Source organism: Nematostella vectensis, chromosome 1 (assembly GCF_932526225.1).
Source record: "Nematostella vectensis chromosome 1, jaNemVect1.1, whole genome shotgun sequence".
NCBI lineage: Eukaryota > Metazoa > Cnidaria > Anthozoa > Actiniaria > Edwardsiidae > Nematostella > Nematostella vectensis.
In genome coordinates, this window is record NC_064034.1 from 15,121,442 (window position 1) to 15,140,609 (window position 19,168).

At 38.9% G+C, this 19,168-nt stretch overlaps 2 protein-coding genes across 2 annotated transcripts in view; both read left to right on the forward strand.

Moving 5' to 3' along the window:
- The first annotated feature begins 817 nt into the window (after positions 1-817).
- Positions 818-11,298, forward strand: LOC125563003 (RNA helicase aquarius-like). Its single transcript, XM_048727527.1, has 19 exons — positions 818-946; positions 1,054-1,107; positions 1,220-1,260; positions 2,768-2,803; positions 2,908-2,953; positions 3,043-3,117; positions 3,270-3,347; positions 3,895-3,957; positions 4,293-4,361; positions 4,430-4,530; positions 4,818-4,894; positions 5,471-5,535; positions 5,918-6,034; positions 6,106-6,157; positions 7,541-7,602; positions 8,447-8,550; positions 8,939-9,038; positions 9,137-9,208; positions 11,146-11,298. The coding sequence occupies exons 1-19, from the start codon at positions 869-871 to the stop codon at positions 11,296-11,298; spliced, it is 1,443 nt and encodes a 480-aa protein (XP_048583484.1). The 5' UTR covers positions 818-868.
- A 334-nt stretch (positions 11,299-11,632) lies between these two features.
- Positions 11,633-19,168, forward strand: part of LOC125569625 (nardilysin-like) — a 36,923-nt gene continuing 29,387 nt past the window's right edge. The window contains exons 1-2 of the mRNA XM_048730845.1: positions 11,633-11,842; positions 12,162-12,209. Coding sequence (XP_048586802.1) covers positions 11,648-11,842; positions 12,162-12,209 — 243 coding nt within the window. The 5' untranslated portion in view covers positions 11,633-11,647. The remainder of the gene's footprint in view (positions 11,843-12,161; positions 12,210-19,168) is intronic.

The following is a 19,168-nucleotide window of genomic DNA, read 5'->3' on the forward strand; positions in this document are numbered from 1 at the left end:
ACATCTCATCGGCGATATTACACGATTATTTCAAGGCTTTTCAAAGTCATCTTAAAACATAAAATAAAATAATAAGGTTCTGACTGAACAGCTTATCTTTCAGCCTTGGAGTTCCTTATTATCCATTCTTTAGGTTTATATAAGCTGCAGTTGTTTTATCACGCGTTGCGAACCGGTTTTTAGTCTTTTTCTAACAACCACGAAATTGTCTCAAATCCGGGTGCGGGAGACGAAAAATTACTTTTCGGCTTCTATTGCCAAAAATATCTATCCAAATTGCTTCAAATTTATACAGGATACCATGGTCACCCATACCTATTGCTAGTTTAATTTTGAGCTAGGGCACCCAAACTTCCTTTTTCCGAGAAATCTCGACTAACTCAGACCGCTGGTCTTAAGTGTTTGCAGACGAGATTTGGTTAAATCAGGACGTTATTATAACTTTGGTTCGAATTGGTTGCTGAATTCGCTGCTAACTTCACTACTTGAATTAGCTGCTGAATTAGTTGCTAACTTCACCGCGGTACCTAAATACGAAGTTTGGTTCGGAGAGAGTTCCGGCTAGTCACGAACACTCAAGAAGCTATTTCTCGGTCACCCTTTGGTAACTCATCGCTCTTTACCAGTCCCGCTCTACTTGGCCGCCATCTTGGTTTGATGGATACTCAACAAATTTTGAGTCCAAGTCCTTGTTGTTGGAACGATTTGTAAGGAAGATAACCCTTTTTTTAGCCACTAGAAGCTATAACTTTGTCAAAATGAACCCATGAGATATAGCCGTAAATGCAGGTTTTTAGCAAAGCTTGAAAAAAGGTGATTTTCTTTGAGAATTCGTCAAGAAGACGTTTGTCAAGCACCACGTGCAAAAATGGTCAAGGGAAAACAGGCTGCCAAGCGAGGGAACTTTCCGACTGTTGAACAGATCAGCAGTGACTCCATCACCCAGGTTAGATTTAAAACATTCGTGCAACTTTTAGTGATTTTAGCAAACGGCAGCATCCATAGTTGGATTGAGCAAATTTCATGTCTCATTTCCGCTCGATGTTTTGATAGTTGGCACAGAAATACTGGTCAAAAGATGGGAAGAAACTCAAGTTTGATCCAAAGGTATTTTTTTAGCCAAAAAAAGGCAATGTGCCTATAAAGTATTAATTACTGTGGTCTCTTGGAAAGACACAGATTATAGACTAAGGACTAACACTATGGATGTTCTCTTTAGGTCATAGAGCAAATTTACAAGGAGGAGATTAAAGGCAATAAGTAAGAATTGTTAAATAAAAGATAATAATAATGTGACAAGAGATTCCAACACTCATTTATGTCAGAGGAGAGCTTTACTAGTTTATCTCATACATCTTCCACATTCTATTACTGTTCATGTGGTGCAAGACAGCCTGGTCAAAAAAATAATGTTTCAAGTCAATATTCAACAATATCCTTGTTGATTTATTGAATCTTTAGTTTAAAGCTACAAATATCAAACACAAATATGTGTCTCTGTCGTGGTGGATGTGTGTATAAATTCCCACGCTATTTTCTCCGACAGAGAAGATGTTGGTTGATTGAATTTCCATGCTATTTTCTCCGACAGAGAAGATGTTGGTTGATTGAATTCCCATGCTATTTTCTCTGACAGAGAAGATGATAATACGAATCCCTTCACACAAGCAGACAACATTGCATAGATATATTTTCTACTTTATGTGTCTCTTGTAGTGAATAGGTAGTGAATTATAAGTTGAGCGCTCATTTTTTTTAATATTATCAGCTTTTCTTTCTTTTTGTGGGAATAAGCCAGTTCATTGACCAAAAAAGGATGTGACATGAATCCTAAGTTATGATTCATTAAAGCGATGGCTCTCTGTTGATTATTATACAAAAATTGCCTCAGAGGCAAGCGATGAAAAAAACGTTGATTAACCCAACTTTTACCATCGCCATGTTTACAACACTGATATCACTGATACACAACTCTGATATCCAAAGAAATAGTTTCGATAAAACATGGAATAAGTCGCATGCAGTATAGCAAAATACCATCTTGTAGTCGCTTGGTCAATGGCACGATTAGCCCAAATTCTTGGTTGTTTATCATTACTGGCCGCTAAAGCAATTTTAGTCCCATAATCAGAGGCTCATCGCCTTAATGATTCATACTATCGCTTCAGATTGAATTCAACTTTGGTCGATATTTTCGTAAAATATGGCATTTTGAAGTGAGTTTTCACACCCCATATCGCGCGAAAAAATACAAAGGTTTTTATGGGAAATCTTTACTTCTGGTGGATTTTGGTCCGATGGGTCAGTAGGTCAATCAGCAACTCATATAATAATGCAGCTTTTGCTAATAACAAATTTATTTTTATGGGGTCCAAGGACCAGGGGTCGGTGTTTTGTCCTAACCTTTTTTTCTATTATACAAAATCTTTTCTGTTATACACCTATTTCAAACAAATTTTGTCAGTGCAAATGGCAATTGACAAATAAAACAAAAAGGACCCATGGATCCCAAAATATCTGTTCCAAATTCAGAAAAGAAATGAAAATGAATACACCGTACACTTATCCATTAAAAGTAATTAAAATAAGGTTGTGCCATCGCTTGAGTTTGTTTACCATTTCTATTTTTACATATACTGTAAGTATCAACCATAAGCGCTTTTCATTTGTAGAAACGCCATATGGCAATTGCCATTTGCGCTGACAACCTCATTGGAAATAGGTGTATACAAAATGTACAAAGACTGAGTGACTCCCATTTTGACAGGTTTTCTGTGAGAAGACTTATGCTTCTGGAGTTCAGGTTTGGAATGATTTTAATTGATTGATGGATAGATTGACTGATTGATTGATTGATATGTGGTTACTACCTTTTTATATGATAATTGATGCCTTTTTATTTCATAGTCAATACCTGGAGCGATACCTATGGCCTAGTTTCAATGCTGGAAAGGTAGACGATAGTGTCAAATGATCATATCAGAGAGGTGTCCATCATAAAGTTCCAACTTGTGTTGATTGACTTCCCTTCTCTCTGTGTAGGCCTCACTTTCTCATCTCTTGTCCATCATGGTGGTTGTAAATGAGAAGTTCCGAGAAGGTGTCCCTCCGTGGGGGGTAGGTGAATGTGAATACTCAACCTATTTTTATTTGTTTTTGGAGGAGGATCATCCTTCTTTCACATCAACTGACACTATGCTCTGGCATTAAAGATTTCCTGTAAAAAATGAATTTGTGTTTTGTTTGCTTACATCATGCACTTTTTTCAGGTATTCAAAAGCAAACCAGAAGAATTCAGTGGATTTTTTCTACGGCTGCTAGATGTTTGTTTGATAGATGATGAAAAGGTATGTGCAATACTAAGCATTTTGCCAAAAAGTTTTTTGTCAAAAAGTATTTGTTTAGGTCATTATCTAAGATACTTAAAATGGAACATGAAATAGATTGAATTAGATGCCCTTTTAAAGATTGACTGTAAAATAAGGCATGGGAACACTATTTTAGGATGTTGTAGATTTACTTTTTTATTAGGACGAGGACGGCTAGAACAACGAAATCGAAAAAGATGTGTTCGAGCTTGGCAAAAAAATCATAATTTAATTGCAATGGAATGAGCAAAACAATATGTTTAGAGACTGATAAGAATAAACTAAGGACAATATTTCTACAGTATGAAACAAGGGTTTAGGAGTTTACAGTGCAAACATCTGCATCTTCAATTGACCATAAAAATTGGAATTTTCACGTCATGGTTTTATGGAAAACGGCTGAAATGTATCAGACAGAATGCTTTTTCATGTGCTGCTATTGAATTCTGAATCAAATCCCTTGTTTTCTGCCTTCATCGTCCACGGTGCCTTTGTCGTTGCTTAAGGTCCCTATTGTCTGTTGTAGGTCTTATCATTCCGGGAACATACTATTGTCCTCATCTTCATGATCCATCTTTTCAACAGTCTGGTGAGTAAAAATTCATTTATACCCATTTTTATTCATTTTTACAACACAGGATGTTTTATCGTATTTGGCTACATACCAGACTGATATAGCTTATGCTTTATAGTTTTGTCTACGAATAGCACGTCTATTGAGAACCAAAAGTGTACCTTCGGCCGTTGGGGGGATGCGTTCACACTCCCTGCACCCCCCTGGGTATGGGCCTGGTGTTTAATTCTCTTGTATCATATACATTTTTAGTGAATATAAATGGTTATCAGATGTAAGATATACCATATATAACAACCTCTTTGCTAGTATAGAATAAGATTGAATAATTGTTGCTCTTTCTTATGTAGGAAATGGACTTAATCAGAGAGAATGTTCAACATCTGGTATCTATTCCTATGTGGAGATGTTTGCTCCCAGTAAGTATGGTGCTATGTAAAGCATGAAGGTTTGAAGTCAGATTATGATCTTTGAAAAAATGTTACAGGGTCGGCTGGAGCAAGAACTCAAGTCTGTCCCAAAGTATAGGAAATTCTGGACGCACTTGAAGAAAAAGGATGAAAACTTAGATGAGGCTACTAAGGCTCAGTGAGTTATATTTTACTTGTGTTATTTATTTCACATTAGCCTGTTACACAAAAGGCACAGTTACTTGTACTTACTTCACTTTATTGCCATACACTTCATAGGCATCTGTACTTGTAATATATGAGTACAGTGGTGGTTCTACAGTAGAGGTTCAAGGGGGCCGAGGGTACAAAGTGTGTATCAGATAATTTCCAAAAAAGGGCACCCCTAGATTAACCCCTGATGTATAATCAGTAATTTAATGTTTTCAAATCTAGGTATTTGAATGTTATTTTTTTTTCCCACAGACAAGAGAAAACAAGAGTGTTCCTATCAAAACTAATACATAAGTTTTTGGAAATCCTCAAGTCAATACCTGCTACAGGTGAGGTGTTGTAGAGCTTGTTGAGGCTTTCCTTTAGGTATAGTAATGATTATTTCCCTGGCACTATAGGTAAATAATAATAATTAAAAAAATGATAATAGAAATAATAATAGTTATGATGCTATTACTGTACTTCTTCTACTACTATTGCTGCTGCTTCTTGTTGCTTAGTGTCCAGAACGATCGCCCCAAAGTACCTTCGCCCCAAACAAAGTTGAGCACAATCACCCTACTCAGAGAACGATTGCCCTAGTCTTACTGGCCGTGGTTCTGATAACACCACAAGCGTAGAGATGATAGAGACCATATATAGTCGAGACCAAGAATCTTTATTATTATTTTTTATTATCTTTTTGACATGATAAATTACAATACATTAAAATTAAGATATTTAGAATCTTTTTGGTGTGTGTTTTTTTTAAGAAAATAAAGTTTGAGCAAAGCAAGTAAACCTTTTATGTTTTCTAGCTAGTTTCCTGTAATAATGAACTCTTGTGTGCCCTGAAATATGACAAATGTATGCAGAAATTTTTCTCCCGAAAATGTTAATTAAATTCCTAATTGTACTATTGACAGGTGCTGCAGATGTTGACAAGATTCACTACTGTGAACGCTTTCTTGAGCTTTTGATAGACTTAGAGGTAAGTCCTGCTTCCACTTCTTAATATCATTGTCAACTGGAACACCAACAGCAATTATTGAATGGGAATTCCATATCCCCTGCCGTTTTTTGTGATAAATAAGATGACACTACCACATGATGTGGCATGTCCATGTTCTCCCAATCACATTATAAAAACATCTGCAATAGAACAGTATGGTACAGTGCCGAAACATTTGGTAAATTTTTTTTGATGCATTATAAAAGGAATTTTATGGCTCGTTTTCTTGTTAAGAATTGTAAACAGGCTCAGAACTTACCAAATTTTCTTACATGATATAGTATTGTGAGTGGTTGTTTGCCATTATTTTTGAGGTGTTGAGATAAAAATTACATTTAATACCTAAAATTTTTCCCCAAAGGCGTTGTTACCAACAAGAAGATTCTTCAACACTGTATTAGATGACCACCATCTAGTGGTGAAATGCCGTTTATCAAATCTCACTAAAAGAGAGGAAGAAGGAAAGTTATTTAATCAGGTATGGTGCATGGTTTGTATTTCCTCTACAAAGATTATTTTTACTGATGTTTTTTATCTATTTATTTCTAGCTTCTAGACATTTTGAAGTTTTATACTGGATTTGAAATAAATGATGTCTCTGGTGAGTCTTCAAACAAGCTTTATTTTTGGTTCAATAATGATCCTGTACAGTTCTAGTTTGAAATGTATGTACAATGGAACCCCAATAATGAAATAGTAATGATTATGCTGTTGCTGCTGCTGCTGCTGATGATGATGATGATACAAGCATTAGGGAGTGTTCATTAAATAAACTGAGGTGGGGGGAGGGAAGATTTTTACTCAAGACACCTTAAAATTTCAGAACTCACCCTTTCATTGTAAAAAAATTTTTCTGTGCCCCCCTTTCAGAACCCCAAAATTATCGGAGTCCCCCCCCTTACGCCCTCAATAAGTAAAAAAGGCTTTAAATCTGGAAGAGCCCCCACCCTACGCCCTCAATAAGTAAAAAAAGGCTTTAAATCTGGAAGAGCCCCCCCCTTACGCCCTCAATAAGTAAAAAAGACTTTAAATCTGGAAAATAAATGAAGTTGCCCTACTTGTCCGAGTTTATGATCCAGTCAAGCTCATCATTATTTAAGAGTCCAACACAGCTTTTTACCTTCATAGTGATTTTGGAATAAACTGACATGGAAATAAAAAAAGGCAGCCCAAGGGGGGAGGGGGTGGGGTGAATTCAATTCAGGAGGATTTTTTTCTCTCATGATCAAAAGGCGGTAATTCTTTTGCATGTAAAATCATGTTTAATGGTGCAGGGAGTTTTTCAATCAGTTTCTTACTTTCCAAATTCCCCCTGCTCTTCAAAAGTCAATGGTCCACTCTAGGATGCCTGTGAAGGAATATACATTTGTATATATTTGTTATTGTTAAGAATATTTTTCTGTAAAACAGAGATAATGTCCAAGGTAATTTTTTTTTTGCTATATTGTTTTGGGGATTTGCATGCTCCACCACTGTTAAAAAGTTTATTTCAATTTGTTCCTGTTATTCTGATAATAAACTGTATCGGCAACCAACTGTTATATTATATTATAATATAGTATCTATATTATGGTTTATAAAGACAGTTATAAGAAAGTATTAAATACATTTGTCATTAGGCTTAATATTTAATCTGTATTTGTGCTACAAACTAGATCATATCATTAAAATATTAAAGCTAAAAAGTATGGCTCCTGAAAAAATCTGAGCCCCCCTTTAGAGGACCGTTTTTTCTGGAGCCCCCCTTTTGATGTATTTAATGAACACTCCCTTACATAGCACCTATTACCTAGTTTATGACTCATTTACTATTAATGGCTTTGAATAATTCACCATTATTTCAAACTTTAAAACTTGCATTCTCAAGTTTGCATCATTCTAGGGTATTAGAAGATATGAATGCCTTTGCTAGCTATAACCTGTTTTTTATTTAGTGTCTCTTGAGAGTGATGTATGAATTATCACACCTATCTCATATTTTTAGGAATGCCATTAACTGACCATGAGATGGTAGACAATCATTACAATAAGATGGCATCATTACAGGTATACATTTTATCGCATAATAGTTAGATGTATTGAAATTATAGGGAAAACCCCCTTAAGTCTAGAACAACAACATGGAATGCAATGATTTAGAGTACATACCTTATAAAATAAGGGCCTGAAGAAGTCTTATTAAAGACTTTGAAAATTTGGCAGAGTCGATTTCCAGTTTTTGGTGTATTGTATTCATTGTTCTGGTAGAAGATCGCGACAGTTTGGGCTTTTTAAATCTATCCTTATAAAATAAACACACATTTGTGTTTCTATTTAGATATGATTTGTGTTGATCAACACAGTCAAATAATTAGAGCACATCTAATGTACAAATTTCTTAGCGATTATCCATTAAAAATTATTCCAAATGAATAAAATACATGGTATATATTTTGTTGATCATTGGGTCGATTTAGATTCTCCCATTCCTTTCCTGATTCATTTTGAACTTTCATACTGCAGTAATTCCTGTAGATTCCTTTAATATACATTAGAAAATTAAATTAAATTAGATTTCTTGCATAGTGTCACATTCTATCAACCAAGTGTATGAAGCCTCCAATAATGCATTTCTTACCTCGGAAAATAAGTGGATAAAGCTTAAATTCTTCCCATCATTTTACATGTTTTTTCAGAGATTACTTTCAGTAGGAAAATCAGCAGGCTGCAAAAACGGGTGTTTTCGGTGGTCAGAAAGGGTGGGGTTACCAGCGGGTGAAGCGATAAAACTTTGAGTTGGTGAAAAACCTCACTTTTTTCTCTTAACGTTTATTTTTTTTCAGGTGCACACAGAAATAATGACTATTTGTTACTACCTTTTCCACAACTGTTTTCTGTTTGATATTTCTAGAGAGCTGTTTTTAAGTATTTTCCTGAGCTGCATGAGTTTGCCATGAGTAATATTGCTGGGATAGATACAAGAGATGCTCTTCTCAAGCACTTTGGACAACTTTCGTAAGTAACAGTGTTGGTATAGTATTAAGTACGGTAGTATTCTGGCTAAAAATGAAAGCAAGGACAATAGGACTGCGGCAACAGTTTCAAACTATTAACAACAACAACAAAATTACAGATTAGAAAATAGAAAATTAACAACTTCTACATTCCATTGCTGACTAGCATATCCCTTCTTAGGTGAACCATTGCTTAATTAGGGAATGATTTTATTTGTTTTGAATTTAAATTTAATTTTCTCATAGGCAACTAATCCCCTGCCTAAAATTGAGGGATCATCTTGTATGAAAACCAGACACTTAAAACAAATGGAACCCCAACTCTCCCTTTAAGACTGTGGTGTCCAGCTGGATAAGCTGAATGTTAAATACCGCTATTTCTTCTATAGGAACAAGACTTTGCATAAAGTGGCTGCATATCTTAAGTTGTTGCCATCTCCTGATGAGAAAGCACAAGAAGAAGACAGGGAATTTTTGCTAGAAATGCTTGTGAGTTTGTAGTTTGTGTGCATACTGATAATGCTGGAATATAATAATTGAATGAGTAGATTAATAGATGTGGGTGTTGCCCAATTGTATGTCTACAGGTGTCCAGACATGAGAAACGTCTGTCACAAATTGATGCTATCAATGACATGCCTCTCTATCCAACAGAGCAGGTATGAATACCACCACAGCATGATCCCAGTTTGACAGTTTATCAAAATATAGCATTTTGATGGTACCCACTAGTGCAACAAACGTAGATTTTGCCCAGTGGCGTCCGTTTTTACACCTGCTACCATGCAATAAGCCCGTTTGTCTACAAGTTGTTGAGGCCCGCTAGCGTGCCTTTTCCTGGCTGATGTCTCTTGATGCCCGCTTGTGTCTCGCAAAGGCCTGCCGGGTGTTTATGTTTAAGTAACGCCTGCTGAAGTCCACTCAATGCCCGCTAGCACCCATAAGGCCTGCTGTTTTCCGATTAATGCCCACTAGCGTCCATAAGGTCCGCTGGCATCCACAAGGCCCATTGGCATCCACAAGGCCCGCTACCGTCTGTTTGACACCCGCTACCGCCCATAAAGCCTGCTGTTTTTTAGTTAAATGCCTGCTGGCGTCCAGAAAGCTCACTGCTGTCCGTTGATAACCATATAAATGGATTTTATGGATTTATGGATTAACGCTGCATTTACGCTGCAGGCATTACGAACTTGTTAAAAATAGAGAAAACACACAAAATTTGTTGTTGAACGTCCTTGTACGTGGACTTTGGAAACCTACCTGTTCATGTCACAGAATTACGTGCCACTTGAATTATATAATTTAGTAATAGCAAGTCCCAGCACGGTACTCCGTGTACCAATGTACTTTCCCTTTTTTAGTAAATTTATCTCTTTGGTGTGACCTTGTATGTGTTAACTATATAGTAAGTACAGTAATGTTGTTTACTCAATGGAGTTGAAAAAAAAAGGTGTTTCAGTTTTGCCCGTCCAGCGTCAAGGCCCAGTAGTTATTAAAAGGGCCCGGCTCGCCCGAATCCGGTTTTGCCCAGCACAAATGGCTCAAAGTTTTGCTGTCTCCCCTTTCACCTTACTAAATTGGCACGCCAGCGGGCAAATAGCAGGCGTTCGTCAAGTCACGCCAGCGGGCAAATAGCAGGCGTTCGTCAAGTCACGGTAGCAGGTGTTTATCGGGCATATCTTTAGAGGCCGCCAGCGTGCAAGTGGCGGGCCTGCATTTAAAAAGGACGCTATCGGGCGTGCATTTGAAAAGGACGCTATCGGGCCTTCTTTAAAGAACGGTCCAGTGGGCATCAAGTGAGAATGCAAGCAGGTCTGTAGCTGGCGTTTTCACCAGGTAAAGGTTAATCAGCTATTATAAGAAAGTCTATCAAACAACTAAATTTTTATTGACAGTCGTAGTCAAACGTATGTCGATTTCTATTGTACATGATTTATGCATCTAATAACATAAAAAAATCCAACTTTTTAAGTGTCAGGCCTGAGAAAATCCGCAATAACTTCTGAATTATTATCGGAACAAAAGATATACAAAAAATATAAAATTCGGGTAATGTAAATCAAAAAAATGTTAAAGACTTTTAAATACGACATTTATAAAGTCTATTATTTCCAAATATTCGTAAAGCAACTGGCGTGATAGGCCTTGCTTTTGTCATTATGCTCAAATTAAACGTTCTCAAACAAAATCTACGTCAGCCAAAAGCAAAATATATATTTCAATCTATTGGAACAGCGTTGTCTAACAGCCTTAGAATATTGTTTTAAAATATTAAATATTGTTGGTACCAACATCATGCACATAGCCAGCTGTGCACAGAAAGTCTTGAATGAACAGTTCATGGGACCTTAAGCACCTCTACCTGCTTTTTCGGCAGTCTCTCCCTCAATAGTTAATACACTCTTATTAGGCTGGATTAGTTTGTACCTATTGTCTTTTATATTAAGAACTCTTTTAAGAGTTAAAAACATTTTTAGGTAATTTTGTAGAAATTCAAAGACTTGGAAATCAGTCCTACGTATACGTGGTTATGAGTCCTGTATAATGACTTTTAATACTCTAATTAATTTTTTCACTCTCATTGTTCTTGTTCTAGATCTTGTGGGATGAGAATGTTGTCCCTACTGAGTTCTATTCTGGAGAAGGTAGGATTCCAGAGTCTCACACAATTCTTAAGACTATCAATAGTCCTACAACAGATCCGAGTTGTCCAGTTGCTTGTTACATGGTGTTATTATACAAGTGCTAGAAAATACCTTTGTTACACCGTGTTAATCGGCGCATTTTGTGGTGTTGTGCAGATCCGAGTTGTCGAGTTGCTTGTTACATGGTGTTATTATACAAGTGCTAGAAAATACACCGTGTTAATCGGTGCATTTTCTGGTGTTGTGCAGATCCGAGTTGTCCAGTTGCTTTTTACATGGTGTTATTATACAATTGCTAGAAAATACCTTTGTTACACCGTGTTAATCGGCGCATTTTGTGGTGTTGTGCAGATCCGAGTTGTCCTGTTGCTTGTTACATGGTGTTATTATACAAGTGCTAGAAAATACCTATGTTACAACGTGTTAATCGGTGCATTTTCTGGTGTTGTGCAGATGCGTGTTGTCCAGTTGCTTGTTACATGGTGTTATTATACAAGTGCTAGAAAATACCTATGTTACAACGTGTTGATCGGTTCATTATCTGGTGTTGTGCAGATCCGAGTTGTCCAGTTACCACGTGGCGAGTGTATATGCCGTATCCCTGGCATGAACAAGGACAGTAACTCTGTCGTAATCCACTACTACCAGGTGCGCTGCATACGCTGGTAGTTTAAAGCCACATTGTAACTAGTTTTTTCCCCGGTTGATTACATAACAATCTCCGATAAAGTTTAACAAAAAATGCGAAAAATATTTCAAAATTTTGAAAGCGCGTGTGTTTATTGGAAGCGCGTATTCTAATATATAATTTTATCTTTTGCTGGTTGAGGTTTCCATCGGCCTTCCCGACAATGCAGCTTTAAAAGGGCTGTGTCAAGTCCAATACCATGACTATATTGATTATGGTAATATAATATTGTGTATCATGGCCGTTTAATATACTGATTAGTTGCGAATTTCTTTGCAGTACGGCGCGGCTACTGTTGAGGATTTTGCCAGACTTGAATTGCTCATGGTAAGAAAAAAACACAGAATCAAACGAAATCTTACGATAAACCGTTTAAAAAGCCTTCTATTTTTCCTCTATACAAGCCTTTTTTTGAAATTGCGTTTTAAAGAACTTGATCATTTTGTGAAGGATCTTTTAATGAGCATAAAAATATGAAATAATGAAGATTATATTTTTTAAAGTAACCAGAGATTTCAATATACACCCTCAGTGCCAGTGTTATCGTTGTTTCATCACGAGGTTATGTTGATGTGCCAGTGTTGTGGTTGTTTCAGCTCGAGGTTATGTTGATGTGCCAGTGTTGTGGTTGTTTCATCACAAGGTCATGTTGATGTGCCAGTGTTGTGGTTGTTTTATCACGAAGTTATGTTGATGTGCCAGTGTTGTGGTTGTTTCATCACAAGGTCATGTTGATGTGCTAGTGGTGTGGTTGTTTCATCACGAAGTTATGTTGATGTGCCAGTGTTGTGGTTGTTTCAGCAAGAGGCTATGTTGATGTGCCAGTGTTGTGGTTGTTTCATCACGTGGTTATATTGTGGTTATGTGCTGTGGTTGTTTCATCACGAGGTTATGTTCATGTGCCAGTGTTGTGGTTGTTTCATCACGAGGTTATGTTTGTGCTAGTGTTGTGGTTGTATCGTCACAAGGTCATGTTGATGTGCTAGTGTTGTGGTTGTTTCAGCAAGAGGCTATGTTGATGTGCTAGTGTTGTGGTTGTTTCAGCAAGAGGCTATGTTGATGTGCCAGTGTTGTGGTTGTTTCATCACGAGGTTATGTTGGTGTGCCAGTGTTGTGGTTGTTTCATCACGAGGTTATGTTTGTGCTAGTGTTGTGGTTGTATCGTCACAAGGTCATGTTGATGTGCCAGTGTTGTGGTTGTTTAAGCATGAGGTTATGTTGATGTGCCAGTGTTGTGGTTGTTTCATCACGAGGTTATGTTGATGTGCTAATGTTGTGGTTGTTTCAGCACGAAGTTATGTTGATGTGCTAGTGTTGTGGTTGTTTCAGCACGTGGTAATGTTGTGGTTATGTGCTGTGGTTGTTTCATCACGAATTTATGTTCATGTGCCAGTGTTGTGGTTGTTTCATCACGAAGTTATGTTGATGTGCTAGTGGTGTGGTTGTTTCATCACGAGGTTATGTTGATGTGCTAGTGTTGTGGTTGTTCCAGCACGAAGTTATGTTGATGTGCCAGTGTTGTGGTTGTTTCAGCACGTGGTAATGTTGATGTGCCGGTGTTGTGGTTGTTTCAGCACGTGGTAATGTTGATGTGCCAGTGTTGTGGTTGTTTCAGCACGAGGTTATGTCGATGTGCCAGTGTTGTGGTTTTTTTTATCACAAGGTTATGTTGATGTGCCAGTGTTGTGGTTGTTTCATCACAAGGTCATGTTGATGTGCTAGTGTTGTGAATGTTTCATCATGAGGTTATGTTGATGTGCTAGTGTTGTAGTTGTTTCAGCACGAAGTTATGTTGATGTGCCAGTGTTGTGGTTGTTTCAGCACGAGGTTATATTGATGTGCTAGTGTCGTGGTTGTTTCATCACGAGGTTATGTTGGTGTGCCAGTGTTGTGGTTGTTTCAGCACGTGGTAATGTTGTGGTTATGTGCTGTGGTTTTTTCATCACGAATTTATGTTCATGTGCCAGTGTTGTGGTTGTTTCAGCACGAAGTTATGTTGATGTGCCAGTGTTGTGGTTGTTTCATCACAAGGTCATGTTGATGTGCTAGTGGTGCGGTTGTTTCAGCACGAAGTTATGTTGATGTGCCAGTGTTGTGGTTGTTTTATCACGAGATTATGTTGATGTGCCAGTGTTGTGGTTGTTTTATCACGAGGTTATGTTGATGTGCTAGTGTTGTGGTTGTTTCATCACGAGGTTATGTTGATGTGCCAGTGTTGTGGTTGTTTTATCACGAGGTTATGTTGATGTGCCAGTGTTGTGGTTGTTTTATCACGAGGTTATGTTGATGTGCTAATGTTGTGGTTGTTTCAGCACGAAGTTATGTTGATGTGCTAGTGTCGTGGTTGTTTCATCACGAGGTTATGTTGGTGTGCCAGTGTTGTGGTTGTTTCAGCACGTGGTAATGTTGTGGTTATGTGCTGTGGTTGTTTCATCACGAATTTATGTTCATGTGCCAGTGTTGTGGTTGTTTCATCACGAAGTTATGTTGATGTGCTAGTGGTGTGGTTGTTTCATCACGAGGTTATGTTGATGTGCTAGTGTTGTGGTTGTTCAAGCACGAAGTTATGTTGATGTGCCAGTGTTGTGGTTGTTTCAGCACGTGGTAATGTTGATGTGCCGGTGTTGTGGTTGTTTCAGCACGTGGTAATGTTGATGTGCCAGTGTTGTGGTTGTTTCAGCACGAGGTTATGTCGATGTGCCAGTGTTGTGGTTGTTTTATCACGAGGTTATGTTGATGTGCCAGTGTTGTGGTTGTTTTATCACGAGGTTATGTTGATGTGCCAGTGTTGTGGTTGTTTTATCACGAGGTTATGTTGATGTGCCAGTGTTGTGGTTGTTTCAGCACGAAGTTATGTTGATGTGCTAATGTTGTGGTTGTTTCAGCACGAAGTTATGTTGATGTGCTAGTGTCGTGGTTGTTTCATCACGAGGTTATGTTGGTGTGCCAGTGTTGTGGTTGTTTCAGCACGTGGTAATGTTGTGGTTATGTGCTGTGGTTGTTTCATCACGAATTTATGTTCATGTGCCAGTGTTGTGGTTGTTTCATCACGAAGTTATGTTGATGTGCCAGTGTTGTGGGTTTTTTTTATCACAAGGTTATGTTGATGTGCCAGTGTTGTGGTTGTTTCATCACAAGGTCATGTTGATGTGCTAGTGGTGTGGTTGTTTCATCACGAGATTATGTTGATGTGCCAGTGTTGTGGTTGTTTCAGCACGAAGTTATGTTGATGTGCCAGTGTTGTGGTTGTTTCAGCACGAAGTTATGTTGGTGTGCCAGTGTTGTGGTTGTTTCAGCACGTGGTAATGTTGATGTGCCGGTGTTGTGGTTGTTTCAGCACGTGGTAATGCTGATGTGCCAGTGTTGTGGTTGTTTCAGCACGAGGTTATGTCGATGTGCCAGTGTTGTGGTTTTTTTATCACAAGGTTATGTTGATGTGCCAGTGTTGTGGTTGTTTCATCACAAGGTCATGTTGATGTGCTAGTGTTGTGAATGTTTCATCATGAGGTTATGTTGATGTGCTAGTGTTGTAGTTGTTTCAGCACGAAGTTATGTTGATGTGCCAGTGTTGTGGTTGTTTCATCACGAGGTTATGTTGATGTGCCAGTGTTGTGGTTGTTTCAGCACGAAGTTATATTGATGTGCTAGTGTCGTGGTTGTTTCATCACGAGGTTATGTTGGTGTGCCAGTGTTGTGGTTGTTTCAGCACGTGGTAATGTTGTGGTTATGTGCTGTGGTTTTTTCATCACGAATTTATGTTCATGTGCCAGTGTTGTGGTTGTTTCAGCACGAAGTTATGTTGATGTGCCAGTGTTGTGGTTGTTTTATCACGAGGTCATGTTGATGTGCCAGTGTTGTGGTTGTTTTATCACGAGGTTATGTTGATGTGCCAGTGTTGTGGTTGTTTTATCACAAGGTCATGTTGATGTGCTAGTGTTGTGAATGTTTCATCATGAGGTTATGTTGATGTGCTAGTGTTGTAGTTGTTTCAGCACGAAGTTATGTTGATGTGCCAGTGTTGTGGTTGTTTCAGCACGAGGTTATGTTGGTGTGCCAGTGTTGTGGTTGTTTCAGCACGTGGTAATGTTGTGGTTATGTGCTGTGGTTTTTTCATCACGAATTTATGTTCATGTGCCAGTGTTGTGGTTGTTTCAGCACGAAGTTATGTTGATGTGCCAGTGTTGTGGTTGTATCATCACAAGGTCATGTTGATGTGCTAGTGGTGCGGTTGTTTCAGCACGAAGTCATGTTGATGTGCCAGTGTTGTGGTTGTTTTATCACGAGGTTATGTTGATGTGCCAGTGTTGTGGTTGTTTTATCACGAGGTTATGTTGATGTGCCAGTGTTGTGGTTGTTTCAGCACGAAGTTATGTTGATGTGCTAGTGTCGTGGTTGTTTCATCACGAGGTTATGTTGGTGTGCCAGTGTTGTGGTTGTTTCAGCACGTGGTAATGTTGTGGTTATGTGCTGTGGTTTTTTCATCACGAATTTATGTTCATGTGCCAGTGTTGTGGTTGTTTCAGCATGAAGTTATGTTGATGTGCCAGTGTTGTGGTTGTTTCATCACAAGGTCATGTTGATGTGCTAGTGGTGCGGTTGTTTCAGCACGAAGTCATGTTGATGTGCCAGTGTTGTTGTTGTTTCATCACGAGGTTATGTTGATGTGCCAGTGTTGTGGTTGTTTTATCACGAGGTTATGTTGATGTGCCAGTGTTGTGGTTGTTTTATCACGAGGTTATGTTGATGTGCTAATGTTGTGGTTGTTTCAGCACGAAGTTATGTTGATGTGCTAGTGTCGTGGTTGTTTCATCACGAGGTTATGTTGGTGTGCCAGTGTTGTGGTTGTTTCAGCACGTGGTAATGTTGTGGTTATGTGCTGTGGTTGTTTCATCACGAATTTATGTTCATGTGCCAGTGTTGTGGTTGTTTCATCACGAAGTTATGTTGATGTGCCAGTGTTGTGGGGTTTTTTTATCACAAGGTTATGTTGATGTGCCAGTGTTGTGGTTGTTTCATCACAAGGTCATGTTGATGTGCTAGTGGTGTGGTTGTTTCATCACGAGATTATGTTGATGTGCCAGTGTTGTGGTTGTTTCAGCACGAAGTTATGTTGATGTGCCAGTGATGTGGTTGTTTCAGCACGAAGTTATGTTGGTGTGCTAGTGTTGTGGTTGTTTCATCACGAGGTTATGTTGATGTGCCAGTGTTGTGGTTGTTTCAGCACGAAGTTTTGTTGATGTGCCAGTGCTGTGGTTGTTTCAGCACGAGTTTATGTTGATGTGCTAGTGTTGTGGTTGTTTCAGCACGAGGTTATGTTGATGTGCCAGTGTTGTGGTTGTTTCAGCACGAGGTTATGTTGGTGTGCCAGTGCTGTGGTTGTTTCATCACGAGATTATGTTGATGTGCCAGTGTTGTGGTTGTTTCAGCACGAGGCTATGTTGATGTGCTAGTGGTGTGGTTGTTTCAGCACGAGGCTATGTTGATGTGCTAGTGGTGTGGTTGTTTCATCACGAGGTTATGTTGATGTGCTAGTGTCGTGGTTGTTTCATCACGTGGTAATGTTGATGTGCCAGTGTTGTGGTTGTTTCAGCACGAGTCTAAGTTGATGTGTCAGTGTTGTGGTTGTTTCATCACAAGGTCATGTTGATGTGCTAGTGTTGTGGTTGTTTCAGCAAGAGGCTATGTTGATGTGCCAGTGTTGTGGTTGTTTCAGCACGAAGTTATGTTGATGTGCTAGTGTTGTGGTTGTTTCAGCACGAGGTTATGTTGATGTGCCAGTGTTGTGGTTGTTTCAGCACGAGGTTATGTTGATGTGCCAGTGTGGTGGTTGTTTCAGCACGAGGTTATGTTGATGTGCTAGTGTTGTGGTTGTTTCAGCACGAGGTTATGTTGATGTGCTAGTGTTGTGGTTGTTTCAGCACGAGGTTATGTTGATGTGCTAGTGTTGTGGTTGTTTCAGCAAGAGGTTATGTCGATGTGCCAGTGTTGTGGTTGCTTCGTCACAAGGTCATGTTGATGTGCCAGTGTTGTGGTTGTTTCATCACGAGGTTATGTTGATGTGCTAGTGTCGTGGTTGTTTCAGCACGAAGTTATGTTGATGTGCTAGTGTTGTGGTTGTTTCATCACGTGGTAATGTTGATGTGCCAGTGTTGTGGTTGTTTCAGCACGAAGTTATGTTGGTGTGCCAGTGTTGTGGTTGTTTCATCACAAGGTCATGTTGATGTGCTTGTGTTGTGGTTGTTTCAGCACGAAGTTATGTTGATGTGCCAGTGTGGTGGTTGTTTCAGCACGAGGTTATGTTGATGTGCCAGTGTTGTGGTTGTTTCAGCACGAGATTATGTTGATGTGCTGGTGTTGTGGTTGTTTCAGCACGTGGTAATGTTGATGTGCCAGTGTTGTGGTTGTTTCATCACGAGGGTATGTTGATGTGCTAGTGTTGTGGTTGTTTCATCACAAGGTCATGTTGATGTGCCAGTGGTGTGGTTGTTTCAGCACGAGTCTATGTTGATGTGCCAGTGATGTGGTTGTTTCAGCACGAAGTTATGTTGATGTGCTAGTGTTGTGGTTGTTTCAGCACGAGGTTATGTTGATGTGCTAATGTTGTGGTTGTTTCAGCACGAGGTTATGTTGATGTGCTAGTGTTGTGTTTGTTTCAGCAGGAGTCTATGTTGATGTGCTAGTGTTGTGGTTGTTTCATCACGAGATTATGTTGATGTGCCAGTGTTTTGGTTGTTTCAGCACGAAGTTATGTTGATGTGCTAGTGTGGTGGTTGTTTCAGCACGAAGTTATGTTGATGTGCTAGTTGTGTGGTTGTTTCAGCACGAAGTTATGTTGATGTGCTAGTGTTGTGGTTGTTTCAGCATGAGGTTATGTTGATGTGCTAGTGTTGTGGTTGTTTCATCACAAGGTCATGTTGATGTGCCAGTGTTTTGGTTGTTTCAGCACGAAGTTATGTTGATGTGCTAGTGTGGTGGTTGTTTCAGCTAGAAGTTATGTTGATGTGCTAGTTGTGTGGTTGTTTCAGCACGAAGTTATGTTGATGTGCCAGTGTCGTGGTTGTTTCATTACGAGGTTATGTTGATGTGCCAGTGTTGTAGTTGTTTCATCACGTGGTTATGTTGTGGTTATGTGCTGTGGTTTTTTCATCACGAGGTTATGTTGATGTGCCAGTGTTGTGGTTGTTTCAGCACGAAGTTATGTTGATGTGCCAGTGTTGTGGTTGTTTCAGCACGAGTCTATGTTGATGTGCTAGTGGTGTGGTTGTATCGTCACAAGGTCATGTTGA

Coding starts and splice junctions, on each gene's coding strand:
- LOC125563003 (XM_048727527.1), top strand. CDS start 869: ATGGTCAAGGGAAAACAGGCTGCCAAGCGAGGGAACTTTCCGACTGTT. Junction 947..1,053: donor GCAGTGACTCCATCACCCAG/GTTAGATTTAAA, acceptor ATGTTTTGATAG/TTGGCACAGAAATACTGGTC. Junction 7,603..8,446: donor ATAAGATGGCATCATTACAG/GTATACATTTTA, acceptor TGATATTTCTAG/AGAGCTGTTTTTAAGTATTT.